Source organism: Phascolarctos cinereus, unplaced genomic scaffold (assembly GCF_003287225.1).
Source record: "Phascolarctos cinereus isolate Bilbo 61053 unplaced genomic scaffold, phaCin_HiC Scaffold_5;HRSCAF=322, whole genome shotgun sequence".
Lineage (NCBI taxonomy): Eukaryota > Metazoa > Chordata > Mammalia > Diprotodontia > Phascolarctidae > Phascolarctos > Phascolarctos cinereus.
The window spans coordinates 445,476,198-445,495,714 of record NW_027555958.1 but is presented as its reverse complement, the minus strand read 5'-3'; the positions used below and the strand labels follow the sequence as shown (position 1 = coordinate 445,495,714).

At 53.6% G+C, this 19,517-nt stretch overlaps 1 protein-coding gene across 11 annotated transcripts in view; it reads right to left on the bottom strand.

Moving 5' to 3' along the window:
* SZT2 (SZT2 subunit of KICSTOR complex) overlaps positions 1-19,517 on the bottom strand; it is an 85,947-nt gene that overhangs the window by 16,221 nt on the left and 50,209 nt on the right. For all 11 annotated transcript variants that reach the window (XR_013487410.1, XR_013487411.1, XR_013487412.1 and 8 more), the window contains exons 42-59: positions 18,098-18,227; positions 17,697-17,849; positions 17,394-17,496; positions 17,147-17,252; positions 16,532-16,643; positions 14,937-15,055; positions 14,692-14,856; positions 11,914-11,998; positions 11,611-11,778; positions 11,361-11,528; positions 11,137-11,282; positions 10,777-10,943; positions 8,399-8,496; positions 8,081-8,213; positions 7,575-7,705; positions 7,038-7,135; positions 6,772-6,948; positions 6,413-6,668 (exon numbers count right to left, since the gene is read on the bottom strand). Coding sequence is in view for 6 of the 11 variants with exons in the window: in XM_020975458.2 (XP_020831117.2) it covers positions 6,413-6,668; positions 6,772-6,948; positions 7,038-7,135; positions 7,575-7,705; positions 8,081-8,213; positions 8,399-8,496; positions 10,777-10,943; positions 11,137-11,282; positions 11,361-11,528; positions 11,611-11,778; positions 11,914-11,998; positions 14,692-14,856; positions 14,937-15,055; positions 16,532-16,643; positions 17,147-17,252; positions 17,394-17,496; positions 17,697-17,849; positions 18,098-18,227 (2,515 nt within the window). In the remaining 5 variants the exon portion in view is untranslated. The remainder of the gene's footprint in view (positions 1-6,412; positions 6,669-6,771; positions 6,949-7,037; positions 7,136-7,574; positions 7,706-8,080; positions 8,214-8,398; positions 8,497-10,776; positions 10,944-11,136; positions 11,283-11,360; positions 11,529-11,610; positions 11,779-11,913; positions 11,999-14,691; positions 14,857-14,936; positions 15,056-16,531; positions 16,644-17,146; positions 17,253-17,393; positions 17,497-17,696; positions 17,850-18,097; positions 18,228-19,517) is intronic.

Genomic DNA, 19,517 nt, shown 5'->3' with positions numbered 1-19,517 from the left:
TGGCCACTCTTCAGCTTACTGGTGCTACCCTATGAGACCACACAGAACAAGGCCAATTCCCCCTTCGTATCATCCCTTTCCCATCTAACCTCTATATGGCTGCCACACTGCTAGTGCCAGACCACAGGCCTGACTGACCACCCTGCTCAAGAAGCCTCAGTGAAATGTAAATGTAAAAGTAAACCACCAATGGGCCTCTGTACAGATAAATAAAATAATAACGAAGCTCACTTAGATGGACAAAAGGCTAGGATCTCAAGGAAAATCATGAAAAAGCAGGAATAAAAGAACTACACTTAAAGAACTGACCCAGTAATCATTTAACTTGTTTGGTACTGTCCCATCCCCACCCCCACCCCCAATGGAAAAGCAGATCAATGAAACACACTAGATAAGCAAGAATCAGAAATAAACCTGAAAGTATAAACTACCTGGAGAAGAACTCCTTATCTGACATGCACCACTTAGAAAACTGAAAGGCAATCTGGCAGAAAGAGGGTTTAGACCAACATCTTACACCATATACTCCAATGAGCCCATAATGGATATGAACAGTGGATATACAAGGTCTTAGCCTATTTTTAAAAACTGAAAAGAACAAGATGAGGTACCTTTCACAACTATAACTGGGGAGAATTCCTAAGAAACAAGAGGAGGGCATAAAAGATAAAGCGGGTCATTCTGATGACATGAAGTTACTTAATATTTACTGTTATACATGGTGTTTTCTAACCAGTAGAATGTTAAGTTCCTTGAGGGCAGGGACTATTGTATTCATCACTGTGTACCCAGAGCCTAGCAAGGGGCCTTGCTCTAGCTTATAGCTTAATAAATGCTTGTTAAATTGAATGAACTGCATCATTCCCGAGCCCGGCTGGCTTCTTCTGGAGATGCTCCACCTGACCAGTGTGTGCTCTAGAAGGCAGCACCGAGGATGGAACACAGCTCTCCACACGGGGCCTTAAGAGGGCAGCTTGGGAACCGAAGCCCTTCTTCAAGCAGCCCAGGAAACAGTGACTTATCTTAGTCTACAAAAACATGCCGCTCTCCTGCAGACAAACTGTGAGCCACAGCTCCTCCACCCTGGGACTCATGAAGTTGACTTTCTGAAACAAACAACTTGATGTAGATCCCTATTAAATTTCATCTGCTAAGATTCAGCCTCATGTTCTAGTCTGTCAAGACCCTCTGATCCTGACTGTCCTACAAGGATCTGCCCTGCCAGTGTGGCACTGTCTGCCAACATGCCTTTATCCAAATCACTGAAAAATACATGCCAAGGCCTGGGACCACACCCTTAGAGACCTGCCAAGTGGCCTGCAAACCAATAATGACCATTTGATGGGTCTGGCCCTTCAGCTAGTTTGGAAGGCACACAAGTGCCCAGCCTACGTGCCTCCTGAGTCCACAAGAGCAGTGTGAAATACCATGTGCTCTGCTGAAATCTAGATCTACAGTGTTTTCAAAACTTGGTAACCCTGTCAATAAAAGGAATTGAGATGAGTCTGAACTGACCTGATAACACTCATGTTTCTATAGCGCCTGAGGTTTGCAAAGCACTTTATGTACATTATCTGTCTTGTTCTGGATTAAGTGGCATGATGGTGTCGTGGAAACTGGACTCAAGAGTCCAGGAAGACATGGGTTCAAAGTCTATCTATAGCTGTATAACCCTGAGAAAGTCAATGAACCTCTTTCTGACTTAGTTTCCTCATCAGTAAAGTCAGGGTATTGGGTTCAATGGTCCCTAGGCTCTGGATCTAGGACAACATGAATCTAAGCTTTTGACTCTTTGGGCTCACCATTTTCCTTTCTAGATGCTCATCCCTTTAATAATTCCTTCTAGAATTTTACCAGGTTAAAGTCAAGGTCAATGGCCTATGGTTTCCAAACACTGCTCTCTCCTCTTTCTTGAAAATTGGGACATTTGTCTCACAGAGCCTCACTCAATCTCGATGATCTTCTACGGGCTCAACTGCCACATCTCCCATTTCTCAGAACTTAGGACGGCATTCGTCTGGCTTAGGGGACGGACTGGAACTTGACTGAGGGAAGCAAGGTGCTTCCTTTTGCTGTTATTCATTTGTTCAGGGGTGCCCGACTCTTAGCGACTCCATTTACCATAGCACCAGGCTCTTTCATCCTCTGTTGTGATATCACCCACAGTTTGTCCAAGCTCATGCTCACTGCTTCCACACCATCTAGCCATCTCACCCTCTGCCATCCCCTTTTCCTTTTGCCTCCAATCTTTCCCAACATCAGTGTCTTTCCCAATGAGTCCCATCTTCTCATAATGTGGCTAAAGTCGTTAAGTTTCAGCGTCAGTACTTGACCTTCCAGTGAATAGCCTGAATGAATTTCTGTATTGACTGATTTGATCTTCCCTGCTGTTCAAGGGAGTCGTCTTCTCCAGCACCACATTCAGAAGTGTCAATTCTGCAGTGCTCAGCCTTCCTCATAGTTCCAACTCTTCCAGGTATACACTGCTACTGGAAAAAATATAGCTTTACTATACAGACCTCTGTTAGCAAGGTGATGTCTCTGCTTTTCAGTATACTGTTCAGATGTGCCACAGCTTTCCTTCCAGGGAGCAAGCTTCTTTTAATTTCATGGCTACATTCGCTGTCTACAGTGATCTCTGAGCCCAAAAATATAAGATCTGACATTGCTTCCATTTCTTCTCCCTGTATGTGCCAGGAAGGGATGGGACCAGCTGCCAAGATCTTAGCTTTTTTTTTTAAACGTTAAGCTTCATGCCAGCTTTTACACTCTCTTCTTTCACCCTCATCAAGAGGCTTCTTAATTCCTCTTCACTTTCTGTCATCAGAGTGGTTTCATCTGCATATCTGAGACTGTTGAGATTTCTCCTAGCAACCTTAATTCCAGCTTTTGATGCATCCAGCCTGGCACTTTGCATGACGTATTCTGCATATAAGTTAAATAAACAAGGTGAAGATCTACAGCCTTGTCAAGCTTCTTGCCCAGTCTTAAACCAATCAGTTGTTCACTATTCGGTTCTAACTCTTGCTTCTTGGCCCACATACAGGTTCCCTGGAACACAAGTGAGATGATCTGGTACTCCCATCTCTTTGAGGACTTGCCACATTTTGTTGTGATCCACACTGTCAGTGACTTTAGCGTAGTCAATGAAGCAGAAGTAGACGTTTTTCTGGAACTCCCTTGCTTTCTCCCTAATTCAGCGAATATTGGCGATTTGGTCTCTAGTTCCGCCTCTTCAAAAACCAGCCTGCTCTTCTGGTAATTCTCAGTTCACATATTGCTGAAGCCTGGCATGCAGAATCTTAAACATAGCACAACTGTTCAGTAATTTGAACATTCCTTGGCATTGCCCTTCTTTAGGATTCACACATAAACTGATCTTTTCCAGTCCAGCGGCCACTGCTGAGTTTTCCAAATTAGCTAGTGTACCGATTGCAGCACTTTAACAGAATCGTCTTTTAGGATTTTAAACAGCTCAGCTGGAATTCCATCACCTCCACTAGCCTTACTGCTAGCAATGCTTCCTAAGGCCCACTTGACTTCATTCTCCAGGATGTCTGGCTTGAGATCGGTAACTGACGGAGGTGCTCTCTTATGATCTCCTTGGTTATCTTTATGCTCAGGTTTACAAACCTGGTGACATCCCTTACTCCTCACTCTCACTCACCCCCTAAAGCCAATTTGTTGCCACATCTGGCTCTTTTTATCTCCACAGAATCTTCCCACGTAGCCACTTCCCGAACCCCCATCACTTCTCACACGGACTACTGTCAGGACATCCACACTGGTCTCCCTGGCTCAAATGCCTCCCCACTCAAATCTACGTGCCACAAGACTGCCAGCGATTCTCCTAAAAGAAGATGTGGCCATGCCAGCTCCCAACTCGACAGATTCAGGTGGCACCCTACTGCCTCTAGGATCAAATACAAACACCTCCGCTTGGCATTCAAAGCCCTTCACAACCCAGCCCCAACCACCTTTCCAGCTTTACTACATTTTAATCTCTTTACACACACTGTGATCCAGCCAATCTGGCCTTCTTACTGTGCTCCTCATTCAGAGCACTCCACCTCCTATTGCCAAGGCTCCAAGCCAGCTGTCTCTCATGCTTAGAATGCCACCTTCCGGCATCCTCGGGGTTTCCCTCAAGGCACAGCTCACACACCTTCCGCTGGAGTCCCTTCCTGGGCCCCTCAGCCATTTGTACATGCTCAGCGTACGCCTCTGTAGGTCCATCTGTCTCCCCAGAAAGAACATCCTTGAAGGCATGGGCTGCTGTGAGGCTGTCTCCGCATCCCCAGCACCAGGCGGCGCTGCAGACTGTGGGCTCAGGGTCTGGGGCTGCTCTCTCATGAACAGTGGTCAGCGACACCCTGCTGCCTCACCTGCCCTGTGAGCAGCATTTCACTGGCAGTCAGATTAATACCAGTGGTACCAACATAAGCCTCCTTAGACAATTCAGCTTCTTCCTTCCTCCCTGGAAACATTTCCCTCTGTCTGATTTTCATTTCTCAGGCCCACTTCCCTTGGAGAGCTATGGTTCTTGAAGTGCTACCTTTCCTTCCTAGGACCTCTGCTCTCCCACAAGAACAACAGATAGATAGATAGAAGAGCTCACATTCCTACAGCCCTAAGGTTCGCAAGGTGCTTTACTCACATCCCACACCCCCTTCTAACAACCCTGGGAGGCAGGTTCTCATGACCCTCATTCTACAAAAGAGCAAAGTGAGGCTCAGAGGTCATGGCCCGACCCAAGTGTCTGCAGCAGGATTTGAGGTTGTCTTGCTGCCTTCAGGTCCATGCGCTCCCCCCTGCCAGAGTGCTCTGCTCACCACTGCTACAGATTCTAAGACAGAACCGGTCACATGTGCCCCGGGTTCCCATCATTTCAACCCTGATGGCTAGCTCCTCCCTGCTGCTGAGAAGCAGATCCAGAGCAGAATTTCCCATCTTTGGTCACTCCATGTGTTGAGACTGAAATGATCACCGAAGCAGGAAATTATGAGCTCTGATGCCTTGGGAGTGCAGTGTCACAGGACGGCACCAAGGAAGGCCAGGGTTCAAGTCCTGCCGCTGATACTTGTGATAAAACCATAGGCAGGTCCCTCTGCCTCATCTGTCGAATGGGTCCATATCAGGTCTCCAGTCACTGCAAGGCTTGGATGAGACAGTAGGCTGCTCACAATTGTCAGTATTTTGCCAGAAAGGGTCAGCAGATGTCCAAGTAAGTGAAGGTACCACAAATGGGAGCTGGGTTCCTCATGGGCTCCCTGTCTGTCCAGGTGCACCACTGTCTACCGAGCTGACCAAGCTGGTGACAGGCTTCCTTCCTGGACACGACCCCCAGCCCTCCCGTCTCTTCTGTTCCCACCAAGGCCAGCACAGTTGTGTCCTGGCCACCCCAGGGCCCTGCCATCCAGGAGGACCCCAAAGAAGCCATCTGGCCTCCTGGCCCTGTCCCTGCCTGCTCTTCTGGCAGCTCTGTACAGACCACAGAGGCCACGGTTTCAGACCCCCAGCTCTTTTTCTGGATTCTGCTGCTGCTGCTGGGTCTCCTTCTAAAGCGTTATGATACCTTCTGACTCAAGACATCACAGCCACATCTCCGTCACCAGCAGCAGGGCCAGTGGAGGCCTGCGCCAGGCCTTGTCACTCATCCCCCTCTGTCCTTTTAGGTGGCAGGGGTCACTGGGCTCTCCCCTTCTCCTCTGCTCCCCCCGTTTCCCCATCTCTTTCCATTGCCATTTCCTGAGGAACACTGCCTCTGTCAACACCGTCACCACAGGGCTGCTGTGGGGTACGTACATCCTAGCTCGTCGGCCACCAATGCCGCACTCCCCTGTACGCAGGCAGAGGCCACTTTCTGCCCACACTGTCCTTCCAAGCCCCTCTCCTCAGAAGGCAGATGCATTTACAAGCCCTGATCAGGGGCTTTCCCTCCCTGGACCTCGAGGCTTGATCCAGAAAGGCCCCTCCCATTCTCGGACACCATCGACTAAGCTGACTGCTCGCTCATCGCCTCGGCCCCTTCCTTCCGAAGGAATCCCTGGCTTTGGCCTGGTCGCAAGAGTGAGCTGGCCCTAATGCTCTCCATGGGTGAGTGCCTTCTCAGTGGCAGGGCCTGTGCTAGGGACTGGGGATGTGAAGAAAAACTTCATCATTACAGGCAACGCTCTCCAGATTCCTCTGGCAGCATCGTCCATGCCCGCATCAGTGGCTCCTCGCTTAAGCTCAGTCTTTGCCCTCCCCCAGCCCAGGCCCCTGGCCCTCAGTGTTGACCCTCCCAGGTTCTCTTGGGTCCTGCTCAGTCCTGGCCCTCCCGGCTTCCTTGACCCCCAGCCCCTGGTGTCTGTCCAGTTCTATCAGCTCCTGGTCTCTCCCAGTTCCCTCAAACCCCAGACATAGCCCCCACCTCTTCGTTCTGCAGTCTTGATCTCCAGGAACTGCTGTCCATGATAAGTAACAGGGTCAGGGGGGCGGGGGGCTGGGCCGGGGCGGGCAGCAGCAATATCCCTCAAGGCCTCATCAAAGGGCATCGTTTCAGGGGCCAGGCCTGCCCCTCCCCGGGAGGAGCCACTCAGTCGTCCCTGTTCCCGGCTTGGTGGGGGGCCAGGGCTCCGGATGAGGGTCTCAGCCTCCAAAGATGGTGTCAGGAACGGATTTGGCTCCTGAAAGAAGCTGGACTTAGAAGCCAGACATCCCCTCCTGGTCCCTGCCCCCCCAGCTGTCCAGGGTTTGAGAGCACGTATAAGAGGGAGTGGAGGGGGTCACCTTGTCATCATGCCCAGGGCAGTCTAGGTGACCGTAGTGGTGGAAAAGGCCAAGCTTCTGGCTGAGAAGGCAGTGGACAAGGTGGGCCCGAGCATTCTGCCACTGTAAGAGGCGGCCCAGGGCACGGTTGAGGGCCCCTCCGAGGTCTGGGGCCCAGTTATAGGTCAGCAGCTGCAGCTGGAAGCACAGGTTGGGGGAGGCATAGGTCAGTGGGGGCAGAGCTCCTTGTGGTCCCTCCTCAGCTGGGCCCCCTTGCCAGCCTTTACCTTGGTGTCCATAACCCGGAGGAGGAGGAGCCGCTGTCGGGGGGCATCCCGACCAGAGCCTTCCACTCCTGGCTCGAAGCGCTGTATGGCCTTGGGAGCTAGGGGAAAGGGCAGTGTTAGAGAGGGTGTGAGGCAGCCTGGCCCTAGGAGCATCCTGCTCGGCTGGCTCTGTCCTTCACCTACAGAGGCACCCATCCCCCTCCCACTGGTGCCCATCGCCTCCATCAGTGTTCATTCCATCAGCTCCTTTCCCCTGCCAACTGTGTCCCTCGGCCCCCATCTTCTCTGCTGGCTCTGTCCTTCACCTACAGAGGCACCCATCCCCCCTCCCACTGGTGCCCATCGCCTCCATCAGAGTTCATCTCATCCTCTCCTTTCCTCTGCAGACTGTGTCCCTCGGCCCCCATCTCCTTGGCTGGCTCTGGCCCCCAGCAACGCTCAGCCCACTTCTTACAAGCATCAGCCCTCTCCTCTGCTGGCAGAGTCTGTCCTTGCCTCACTGTTCCCCTGGCCCATCAGCATCCATCTAACCCTCACCCTGTTGGGTTGGTCTCCGCCACTGGGAGAGGTTCCGTCCCAAAAGCAACAAATGACGCTCAGCTCCAGGGCGGGGTGGGGGGTGCAGCTGAGCAGTGGAGCAAGGGGTGAAGATTACAGAGTCTGGACCCCTAGAGAGTCACAAGGAAGGACATCAGGCAGTTCAGGCTCAGCTCTCAAGCAGCTCTGAGGGCGGCTGAACAATATGACAGGACCCCCAGGACCCCCCTCTCACTGGGCAGAGATGTCACGGTGGCACAGTAAAGAGAGCCCTGGGCCCAGAGTCAGGAAGACCAGAGTTCAAATCCAGCTTCACCCTCTTACCGGCTGGGTCACTAACAGCACCTACCTCCCCGATTAAAGAAGGTGATATTTGTAAAAAATCCCTTAGCACAGGGGCTGGAGGACAGCAGGTGCTCAATAAACAGCTGCCCGTCTCCTTCCTTCCTTCCTTCCCGCCCCCCTCCCCCATGGATCCCCACCGATGGGATGAAGCCCCCACTCACGGCTGCTGCTCAAACATGCGGACACTGGTGTCTCCCGCCAATGAGGCCACAAGTGAAATGGTCTCAGTAAGAACAGAGGGAAGAAGGAAGCGGGAAACCATGTGGGTAGAGCTTCCAGAGACAGAGGGACAACCTGCGGAGGGCAGATTGAGGAAAGGAAGGGAGAGCACAGGTCAGTGGGGTCAGCAGAGCAGGGGAGATGATGGCAGCCCATCAACGATGGGTACTGCAGGTACAGGGACAGGGTGAACCAAGCATCACTTTCGGGTCTAGGGGCAGGGGATGAAGCAGCACCAGAGACAGCCTCAACGTCCTCACCGATCTGGGCCATGAACTCCATCCAGCGCTGACCCACTCGTGCAAAGCCCGGATGCAGGACGCCTACCTCCCCTTCTTCCAGCTGTGCAGCCCTGCGCCTGGACAGGAGAAGCAGCTGTGAGCCCAGTGGCAGCACGGCCAGGCCGATGTCTGGGCCGATGGGTTTGATGGTCCCCAAGGACCTGTGGAGTGACCATCTGCCCCACTCACCACATTAAGCAAGCCCCCTATTTTGGGGAAGAAGAGAGCAGGGCCCTGCTCAGTCAATCACTTACTGCACACCAAGAGCAGGACATTCGGAGGAGGTCCCTGGGCCTCTGCACTCCATCATCCTACCATGCCCACAAACAGTCTTTCCTTTTTGCCCTCAATAGCAGGCAAACTCCTTAACATTTTCTCTGTCTCTCTCTCTCTCTCTCTCTCTCTCTCTCTCTCTCTCGGAGGGGGAGGAAAGGGACTTGAAGAGGCCTGTAAATGGTGATCACCAGTGGGGCACTCTCAAGGCGGGGAGAGCAGAGCTCATAGGGAGACCATCCCCACTGACTGGTGGTGCCCATGGAGTCAAACCTGCTGCTCAGTGGCAGAATGTAAACCTGGAAGGCTGGAATCTGTGACTACAGGAGCCTGTAGGAAGGAAGCTCCAGAGGAACCCATGGCAGCTGGTGTGATGGGCACAATAGCTGGCAATGAGCAGCAGCAGTCAGAGAGAGCACAGGGGTGTCCAGCCACCCCAGGACTTTAGGAACTGGACTCTCACCATCCATCCTAGCCTAATCTGCCCAGCATACTGGGGGCCTTCCTCAGACTGCTGTTCACTGTGGGATCCCACTATGTACCTGCTCATTGCCTCGGGGAACCCCAAACTTTGATCTGCTGGAGACCATGGCTTCTCATGACTCACAGCCATAGAACATCTCTAGTGGGATATCTATTGTAAAACTGTACACGCTCCCAAGGTCACCCAGCCGGCCCCCAGCCTCTACCATCTGTTCACTTATGGGCTCAGTCACAGTGTCCATTCCAGACATACTCATGAGCTGATGGGTGACTTCCAGGGTTGTCCACCAAACAGCAACATAAGGTCTAGACCAGAGGTCTCAAACATATGGACTGTGGGCTGCACATGGCCCAACAATTAAGAATACAACAAAATAAAGACAGCTTTATATTTCCAAAGCTAGGGCAATACACAGACCACAGGGATCCCTCTGAGCGATCCATGGCTCCCATTTCTATCAGAGTTGGACACCACAGGTGTCTCTGCCCACAGGGTTTTTCCAAAGGGGACACTGGAATTATGCTCATGGCCTATGGTAGACCATGCCAGTTAGGGGACACAAAGCCACCAACACCCACGCTGACTCTGGGTGGGACAGGGTAACCACCACTGGTTGGCAACCGTCTGTTACCTTAATGCCTTACATGATATCCGTAGCCTAAGGGTCACACAACATGGTCTTTCCTCTCACAGACCCTTGACAAAGTCCCACTTATAACTCAGAGATGCTCTGCAGGGGGAGGGCCTGACACTCTGCAGAGGCAGAGGCAGAGGCTTGTTTACAGTCAAATTCTCCATCAAGTGGGAACTAACTGTAAAGCTGTGGTCTGCTGCTTGTGACAGCCCGCCTGTTTTCTTTTCATGTTCATCAAGGCTGCTCCCAACGTGTGTGAAGAGCCTTCTCAGAGAGGTTACAGAAAGGAGAAAGTAGTCGTGTGGGTCAGTAGCTACAGGTATTTTCTGAGTTACTTTTGTTTGTTTGGTTTTTTGGGGGGTGATATGAAGGACCATGATGTTTTTCAACTATTTGGAACCCTATCCTCTTTCCAATATCTTGAAAACGCTTAAATGCCCTCAAAATGGCACCACTTCCACCATGAACCTCCTCTGGGCCTGAGACACAGGCATCTTGTCATCCCTGTATTTTCAGGGCTCTCTTCACTTCTCGTGAAGTCGGTGTCTCTGGCCTCCTTGTTCTTTCCAGTGCTCAGGATGCCATCCCTTGCCTTGGTTCTCCTGCCCTGGCTGTCCTCTAGAATGCCCTTCCTCTTACCTCCTGCCTCTTCAGTAGAGGGCTTCCCTGCTTGAGGCACACTCTCTACACAGACTACATCATACTGGCTTCTCTTAGCCATGCACTGCTAGTCAAATGTTGGCTGCGGGAGGGCAGGGACACTTTCCATGGGTCAAGGTAACCCCAGGCCTGGCCCACAGTTTGTGTTAAATGAATGCTTATGGCACTGTATTGCCATTGCTCTAAGGATGACCCCGAGGTGGGGGGTTGGGAGATAACTCCCAGGGGATGAGCACTGGATTTTAGGAATCACTAAGCAGGGCCTTGGGACTTACTGACCCCAGGCTCCCCATCTCCTACACATACCTGTGACCCTGGGCACCCAGCTCTGTGGCTGGTGTCCGCTCTGGTCCCCCTGGGGGCCGGACACTCTCGGTCTTGTGACGCCTCCGTCCCCGGGTCTCTTCTGACCTTTCCAGTACAATGTCATCTGTTGTCTTTGGGGAACCAAGGTCCCCACATTCAGCTTTACTCTGAAGGGAATAGCAGTCATGAGGGGAGAAAAGTAGGAGGGGTGGTGGGGCAAAAGATCCTTCTTCTCCCTCTTCCTTGCCCATGAAGCTAAGTGGGCCCATTTACAGAGATGAAGCAAGATGGGAGAAAGGATGCTGAAGGGACAAAGAGGAGAGAGGACAGCTTCTCCTGTCCACCTTCCCTCACCCTTACCAGCATATCCCAGAAGCTGCGCCGGCCCATTTTGCTTGGGGGAGTGACGGGCTCTCCCGGGCTTGGGGCTGGTGGGAAGGGCAGAGGGGAGGTGCTGGCTGGGTCCCCTGGACTCTTGGCCTCCAGCGAAACACTCCTTGGGCTCCCTGGGGACACCAGACATGAGAGCCTTCAGGTCTCTGCCCCCAGGGTGGGCCAGGGCAGGTCCCAGGGCAGGTGCATACCTGGCAGGGCCTCCTCCACACACAGAGGGGCTGGCAGTAGCCGGAGCTCCATGACAGCATCCGCCAGCGCGTGTCGAGCAGCTCCACGCAATTTCTCTTCCAGCTGCAGGCGGCTGACGTTCCCCTTCTCCCATATATCCAGCCGCAGCTGCAGGTCCCGGCCCTGACCTGGGTGGAGGGAAAATTGGGATCATCAGCTGAAGCCAAGCCCACCCCCGTGTCCCCTCCCGCCAGCCCTCTTTGGGCCTACCTGCGGCAGCACTGCTGAGTGGGGTGGGGCAGCAAGTGACCCTGGTAAGACTCTCAAACTCAGTTTCCTGCAGCAGGTCCAAGAGGCCCGGGGAAGCAGGGGGCCAGAGCCCCAGTGAGATGGGGGCTCCCCCCTCATCCACGAAGGACAGTGCAATGCAGGCAACCCCTATGCCAAAAGATTTAAGTAGGCATGGTCTCCAGGGAATGCCCTGCACCACTATCCCTCCCCCAACTTCAAGGACCCTCCCCAGCCCAGCCATCCCCCTCTGGCTCCCCAAGGCTGCTATTTGAGAGTGAGTACCTTTTCCCCCAGTGCCTTGGCCACCAGGCTTGTTGTAGAGATAAATATCAGAGTCAGGAAGGCCACTAGGAGGGTGAAAAGGGTGCTGGGAAAGAACAAAGCTCAAGATGAGGTCAAGCTGACCCTGGGAAGGCAGGTTCTGAGTCCCTCTACCCAGGGGCATTTGCCCAATGCAAAGATATCCCTCCAACTCAAGAGAGGTGGCGGACACGCAAGAGGGGCAGCGGGGCGGAGGCCTCGCTGGGGCAGACCTCTGCCTCCCCTTGCCCAGAGCCACTGCCAAACCATCCTGCCCCTGCAGCTCCCAGAGGAGTGGTCTCTCCAGGAGAATGGCAGCTCCTTGACAGAAGGGCGTGTCTGGCTTGATTGGATCTGTACCCCATGTTCTCAGCACCCTGCCTGGCTCACAGTAACTGCCTAATTCATGGATGTGATAGGGGGAGGAACAAAGAAAGAAACAGCTGGGAGCACACAGGGAAGAGGGGAGAGAGACACACACACTGCCTCGGCAGAAGGAGGACACGGATCCCAAGCCTGACCAAGAGCACAACAGACAGTGACCAGGGGACTCGCGTCCAGACCTCTGCTGAGGCGTGCTCCCTGACAAATGCAGGGCAGGACAGAACTTCCTAACTTGCCTTAGTGATGACTTAGCCTTTGAAAGGTGAAGAAGATTATTCTCCCTAACAGAGAAGAGTTGGTAGAAATGGTGGGAGCCCTGAGAAGGGACCACTCCCTCCAAGAGTCTGTGACAGAGCAGTCTGACACGCCCCCAAAGCTGGGGAAAGCAGACTTCAAGGTTGGGAGGAAAGATGGGGAGGAGGCCATGGAGGCAAATGCTTTAGGGAAGGCTAGCCCAGGAAGGAAGGGAGATGCTGAAAAAAGACAGTCTACAGACACACAGAAAAGCAATGCCAAAGAGCAGGAAAACTGAAAATTGTTTAAAAGACTGATGTAGATGCATAGAGAACTCACCAGCCAAGTTAGATTTTTCCTTTTTTTTTAGGCAATTGGGGTTAAGTGACTTGCCCAGGGTCACACAGCTACTAAGTGTCAAGTGTTTGGTCTGAGGCCGCATCTGAACTCAGGTCCTCCTTACTTCAGGGTCAGTGCTCTATCCACTGTGCCGTCTAGCTGCCCCTCCAAGTTAGATTTTTAAAAGAAACGTACAGAAGATGAAAGCAGGGCCAGGCCACAGAGGATGTCTACAGGGCCCACCACAGTCCTGTAAAAACAGCGTGAGGAGAAAAGCTAAAGCCTGCAATGAGCTGAGGCTGGTGAGGGAAGAGGCCAAGGAGAAGGAAAAAAGTTCCTTTGTTTAGGCCGTGCTGGGGAAAGAGGAGGATCTGAGAGGGGTGAAGACTTCTGCTTGGGGCAGGTGGGACAGTGACGGCTGGCATCAAAGAAGGCACCACGTTCTAGAAAAGACAGAATGAAAGGGGCCAAAAGGGAGCTGCTGTCCAAAGTAAGCGAGGAGATGGTAGGAAAGCGCCCAGCTACTCTGGGTGAACTCAGGTCAGCTGGCCAGACGGACACCATCCTGGGTCCCGAAATCTCACAGGTGTGCTTGTGGCTCTGAGAGGCAGCTGAACCCCAAATGGGAGCACAGCCCCCGAGCGCCAGCCTGGCTCCATCAAGGACACGCCCTGCCGGCCTGAGCTCATCTCCTGGGAACGAAGTCACTCAACAAGGAGATGAGGGAAGGCTGTGGCTGTCATTCACTCCAACTCTAGCCAAGCAGCGGATGAAGTACTAGAGGCAGTGCTTGTGGAGAAGATGGAGAGATGGGGACTGGACAAGAAAAGAATCAGACACATTCAAAAGCAGTCAGGCAGCTGTTCCTCACTTTTATCAATGACCTGGATAAAGGCACCTGTGGCAGGTGCATCAGATTTGCAGGTGACATCGAGCGAACACAGGAAATGACAGAGTCAGAATCCAAAAGGATCTCGACAGGCTAGAGAACATCAGCCTGAATCTCGTTAAATAAAGTTCATTAGAAGTGTGTGCTGATGTGTAACCTGTACTGAATTGTTTGCCTTATCAATGTGGAGGGGGGAGGGGGCAAGAATTTGGAACTCAAAGTTTTAAGAAATGAACGTTAAAAACTGTTTTTCCATGCAGTTAAGGAAAAATAAAATATTACATAAAAAGATAAAAGACATATGTGTCAAGTCTTACACGTGGTATCAAAAGAGTCCAGCATGGGGAAGAGGGCACAGTCAGAGAACAGTGGTTTGGAAAAAGACACAGCAGCTTTGGTGGACTGCAAGCTCAGCTGAAGTCAGCAGGGTGATGAAATTTGGGGCTGCCTGGAGAGGGGTTGCATTTTCAAAATAGAGGGGAGCCTGTCCCGCTGCCCTAGGCCCTGGTCAGACACCACCTCATTGGTCAGTTCTGGGCACCACAGATTAGGAAGGACACAGATAAACTGGAGAGGGGCCAGGGTTGGGTGAGCAGGAAGGGGAAGGGCCTTCAGTGTGTGACACAAGAGAAAATGAGGCATGCTGACTGGAGGGAAGACTGCCCGGGGAGGGTGGGGTGAGCATTGTCTTCTAGTACAGGAAGTCACCTATGTGAGGTGGTGTTAGTTGCCAAAAAGCCAAAGGAGGCAGGACATCAGGACCTTGGCTGTGAGAGCTGTCCCAGTATGGAAGGGGCTGGGAGGCGATTTCCTCGGGCAGAAGCAGGCCATTCTACTGCAGGGACATGGGAGAGGGGAGGGGCTCCTGCTGGACACATAACAGCAGGCTGCCAAGCAGACAGCTGTCTCCTCACCTGGAAGTGGTGGCGACTGTTGCTGTCTGTATATTTTGGCGAGTGCAGGAAGATAAGCAGGTTCTGCCGCAGGTACCAGGCCAAGGCCGGGAGCCACGGCCGACAGGCTGGTGGCAGCACCAGGTGTAGCACCTCTGAGGGGGGGCTTCCCGGGGGCTGGATGAACTGAGAGAGCAGAGCTGGGGTGAGCCTGGGGCAAGGATGAGAAAGCTGGGGGGCACCAGAAAGGGTCCACAGCCCGTTACCTCGACATCGGCAGGCGTGAGTTTGCAGTTGCGCACAAGCATGACTGTGATGATATCCAAGGTGGCTTCATCCAGGCGCCGACGCAGGGCACGGACCAGCTCCTCCGTGATCTCAGGGCCTACGGGCACACAAAAACCCTAGAGCCACATGACACACACTCACACCATCAGGGTAAATTAAAAAAACAAAAAGCCAAGGCTAGAAAAGCAGGCTGAGCTCAGTTCATTCAGGGCCCCCTCCTCAAATGGACCTGAGCTCTCCATGCGGGCCCTGTGCCTTGTCCTCCCGTCTCCTCTTAGATCAGGGCAGGGTGAGACTAGAAGACGTCTAAGCTTCCATGTCTACACCTCTGGGCACTGAGGTGGTTCCCCCAGGAGAACATGAGCTCCCTGAAGGGTAGCAGGGATAGCCTTTTGTTTGGACTCTGCACTCTGCAGAGCTTAAAGTTTTAACAGAGGAGCCCTTAATGGCCAGGCTAAGGACTTTCTGTTTTGTCTTAGAGGCACTAGGGAAGCACTGCGGATTCTTGATCAGGCGGGGCTACACAGTCAGGCCTAAGTCCTAGGGGGAATATTTTAGTAGCAGGCAAAGGAAAGATTCGAGATCAACCATGAGGAGGCCACAGCCAAAGTCCCGGAGAGGGAGGATGAGGGCCATGGGAGGGGAGAAGTGGACTGTGGAGAGAGGCTTGGTGGAAAAAGGGTCCACGAGCACATTTCCACTTGATGTCAGGAAAACCTGCTTGCAATGAGAACTGGCTCGAGGGGCACAGCCTGCTGTGTGGCAATGGGAAGGAAAGACACAGGCTTGGATGCCTCCTGCAGCTTTTCCTGGCTGTGTGACCCTGGGAAAATCACTGAAGCTTCCTGAGCTTTGGTTTCCTCACTGTGGGTAATGATATTCCCTACCTCCCAGGGTTGTGAGGCTATGTAAGATATAAAGCACTTGAGGCACAAGCAGAGCTAGCTGGGGGCCAGGGCAGGCTGCTTTCAAGAGCGGCACTGGTGGCCTGAGCCAGGGTCAGTGCTGCTGGAGGCAGACGAGCTGGGGGTGAGGGGGCTGCTGCTGGCCCTCGGCGTGCATGTGGGAGAGACCATGGAAGAGGCCAGGAGGCAGAGAGGAGGGAGAATGGGATCAGGGTGTGGCCTGGGTCTCAGAGATGGCAAAGAGAGGCGGGCAAGGGGTGGGGCTGCTACCCAGACTGGGGGAGGCACTCCCTGCCCAGCTCCACTCTCAAAAGCACAGATGCATGCCTAGAAGGTTTGGCCCGACCTTAAATGGTCCTATGGCAAGGAGCTCACAGACCTCAGAGAGTGCATGTGATCAGAACCTTCTTCACCCAGAGACAGGCACACCTTCCTGCAGCTTCCCAGACCCCGCCTAGCCCAGCCTCCACTAGCCCTGTGCCTGCCTTCTGTCCCCAGGACGGCCCTGCAGATACTGAACACAGCTACTATGGTCTCCCGAGCAATCTCTGCCTGAGGCCAAACAAATGCACACAACTGTCATCCCCTGGACAGGCTCCCAGGGGCCTGTCTTTCCTAACTTGGTCCCTAGCACTGAAGGCTGCCCCAGATCAATCCATAGGTCTCACCTGCCTGTCCCACACCATGCACTAGGAGTTGAATGTGTCGGTCAACCTGACCCACGGGGCGGGCTGTCTCAGAGCTCCGGCTGGAGGCCACTTCCAGTGGGGATCGAGGGCCCTGTGCGAGGAGAGGACAGGAGGATCAGAGGGGGAGGAGGACACGGGAGAGAGACATAACAGGCAAAGGGCCTAGATTCAACACGGAACTGAAGCACAGGGAGATGGAGGGTAATCAGCGATGGATCAGAAGAATGGTGGTATTGCCCTAGAGCTTAAACATCCTGCCCAGCAGCTGCAGTGCCCTCAGCAGAGGGTGTTATCTCAGGGGCCATGGAGCATCTCGTCCAAGCTTACATAGGGAGTAAGTGGCAGAGTCAGGATTTGAACCCAGACCCTCTGATTTCAAATCCAGCACCCTTTCCATGGCACCATTATCATCCCCATTTTACAGATGACAAAAGTGAGACTCAAAGTAGTTAAATGATTTGTCCAGGGTCACAAAGCCCTGTGAGTGAGATACGGAGGATTTAAGCCCAGATTTGCCTGGCTCCAAACCCAAATTCTCAGACAAGCCACAATGACCAGTAATTCTGGGGGGGCAATGGGGAGGCAGTGACTTGCCGAGGCCTCCTCAGGACAGATGGGTTCCTGGCTTCTGGAGAGGGCCAGGGAGGGAGGCAGAGCATCCCCATCTAGAAGCTTCTCACTGCATGATGTCTCCAGAAGCCTGCAAGGAGAAGGGAAGTAGGGCTGAGTGGGCCAGAGGTGTGTGTACACCCACTGAAGCCGTTCCCCACATCCCATGCCTGCTCCCCCACACCCTATGCCTGCTGCCCCAAGGCAGCCTGCTCCCCCCTGCTCCTCCTACCGCAGGTAGTAGACAGCTCGAGTAGCTCGTTCCTGGTACACAAACATGTTCTTCCTGTTCACCACCGAGAAGGCATTGAGCACAGAACGGAGTGCCTGGATGGCTGCAGGACAGCTAGGGCTCAGTGAGGCAGCCAGGAACCCACAAATGAAGGCCAAGCGAGGCTGAGGTATCAGTACCCCAACCTGCCCGTTGACATCCCCCCAAGCACCCCCATGCCAAGCCCACCCACCTCATGATGCCATAGCCCTCCCCCTACCCTGGCTCATCTGCCTAGGGACTTCCCTTGCCAGGTCCTCCTACCCCGGGACACTCCCATGCTGGGCCCCATCTTGAGTCGGGAATGCACACGGATCACGGTTCCCCAAACAACATTGCAGGAGAAGTGGCCGGGCACAAACTGCATTGTGGCTGCCAGGTAGCCACGGGGGGTACAACTCTCATCAGCTGCATAATCTGTGGACAGGAAACACTTCAGATCAGAGTTACCCCTAGTTCATCCCTAACACACAGTCAGACTCCTTCTGGCCCCATTCATGGAGCACCTTGGATGCACAGGACAGCACCATAACCTGCCTTCTGGGCTTGGATTCTCAGCATCACTTTGGCAGCAGTACTCGTTGGTAAGGGGAATGGGGTGTCTGGCCCTCACCATCACTGGGCAGCATGGCCTGCTGGCAGGGGAAGGGGTGTCAGGCCCTTACCATCACTGGGCAGCAGGGTCCGCTGGCGGGGATGAAATGGGGTCTCACTCCGCCACAGATCCTCCTCACTCTCAGCCACAAGCAGGGAGTTACAGACATGGCTATCATGGAGGTCTTGAAGAAGTAGCCGCTGGAGAAGAGAAGGTGAGCAGTCAGAAAGCTAAAAGGACCCATGGTCCCTGAGGGTTCTGTGAATCAGATGGAGGGCCCTGTGGCCATTCAGCCAAAGAGGCGTTCTGGGTCACTGGGAAGTCAGGGGCCTTTGCCAGACCTTAGCAGTGCCCCACTCACCCAGATCCAAACAGAAATTCCCTTTACAACATCCTGGACAAGCCACCGTTCAGGCCCCGCTTGAAGACCTCACGGGGCAGCCCCTTGCTCTAGGGTCTCACTGACACCCAGTCACGATCAGCCCTCCGCGTCACTCCTGCGTCTGCCCTCTGGTCTGGACTGAGCAAAACCAGGCTGAGGTCCCCTCCCAGAGCCTCCCTGGCCAAACACAGTGTCCTGGATTTTGAGCTGGAAGGTCCACCTTCTTTTTTTTTAAATGATTAAGGAACTGAAGCCCAGACAGCCGCATGACCTGCCACAGGTCACACAGCTGGTGCAGTACAAAGCCAGGACAGACTCTCAGGTCCTTGGACCCCACTAAGCCTCCCTCACAGGCTCCTGGCCCTGGCACCCAGAGCTTCACACCTTTGGGAAGGGCTCTGACCAGAGGGGAGGCCAAGACAGAGATCTCCCTTGCCCAGGCTGCCAGAAGACTCTCAGGGGACACAGGCCTTCCCTGGCCTGACCCTTTGACCCCAAACAAATGGTTACTGCATTCCATCTTATCACACTTGGTCCAAAGGCTTGAGCCTGTCGAGATTTCTCAGCCCTCCTCTCTCTGGTGTCCGGGTTGCTGGCTGTTCCTCCCTGCCTGTGGACCCACCAGTCCGGTGGTGCTCATCTGCCTTGATTCAAGTCCTGGACAGAAAGTCTGCCCCTAGCAGAGCCCACGGGGGGCAGACATGGCCCCTTCCGCCAGTCTCAAATCTACCTGCCTGGGTTCTCTTCATCCCTATCTCTGAATGGGCTGGGAAATGAGACCTACACAGAGCATTCTCCTCAGTGACCCTGTCCAAAAAACAGAGATCTGGTCAGTCGGGCATAGCCTGTTGTTGGGAAGCCACACCAGCCGGCTGGGATCACTGGCTCCCTTCCTAGGTGTTCACTGACCATCCCTTCTACAACTTGGACAACCAGTTAAAGCACCAATCTCTTCTGTTTGTTTGGATGTTTAACTAGGAACCCCGCGCTTCTCCACTCCTTCTCAGCAATATCTGGAAGGTCCCACTGGCCTCCTTGTGGTAAGACCTTGCTCAGCGCCCATGTTCCGCGCCTCTTAGGTTAAGGATCCTATCCTGGCTTCCAGGGC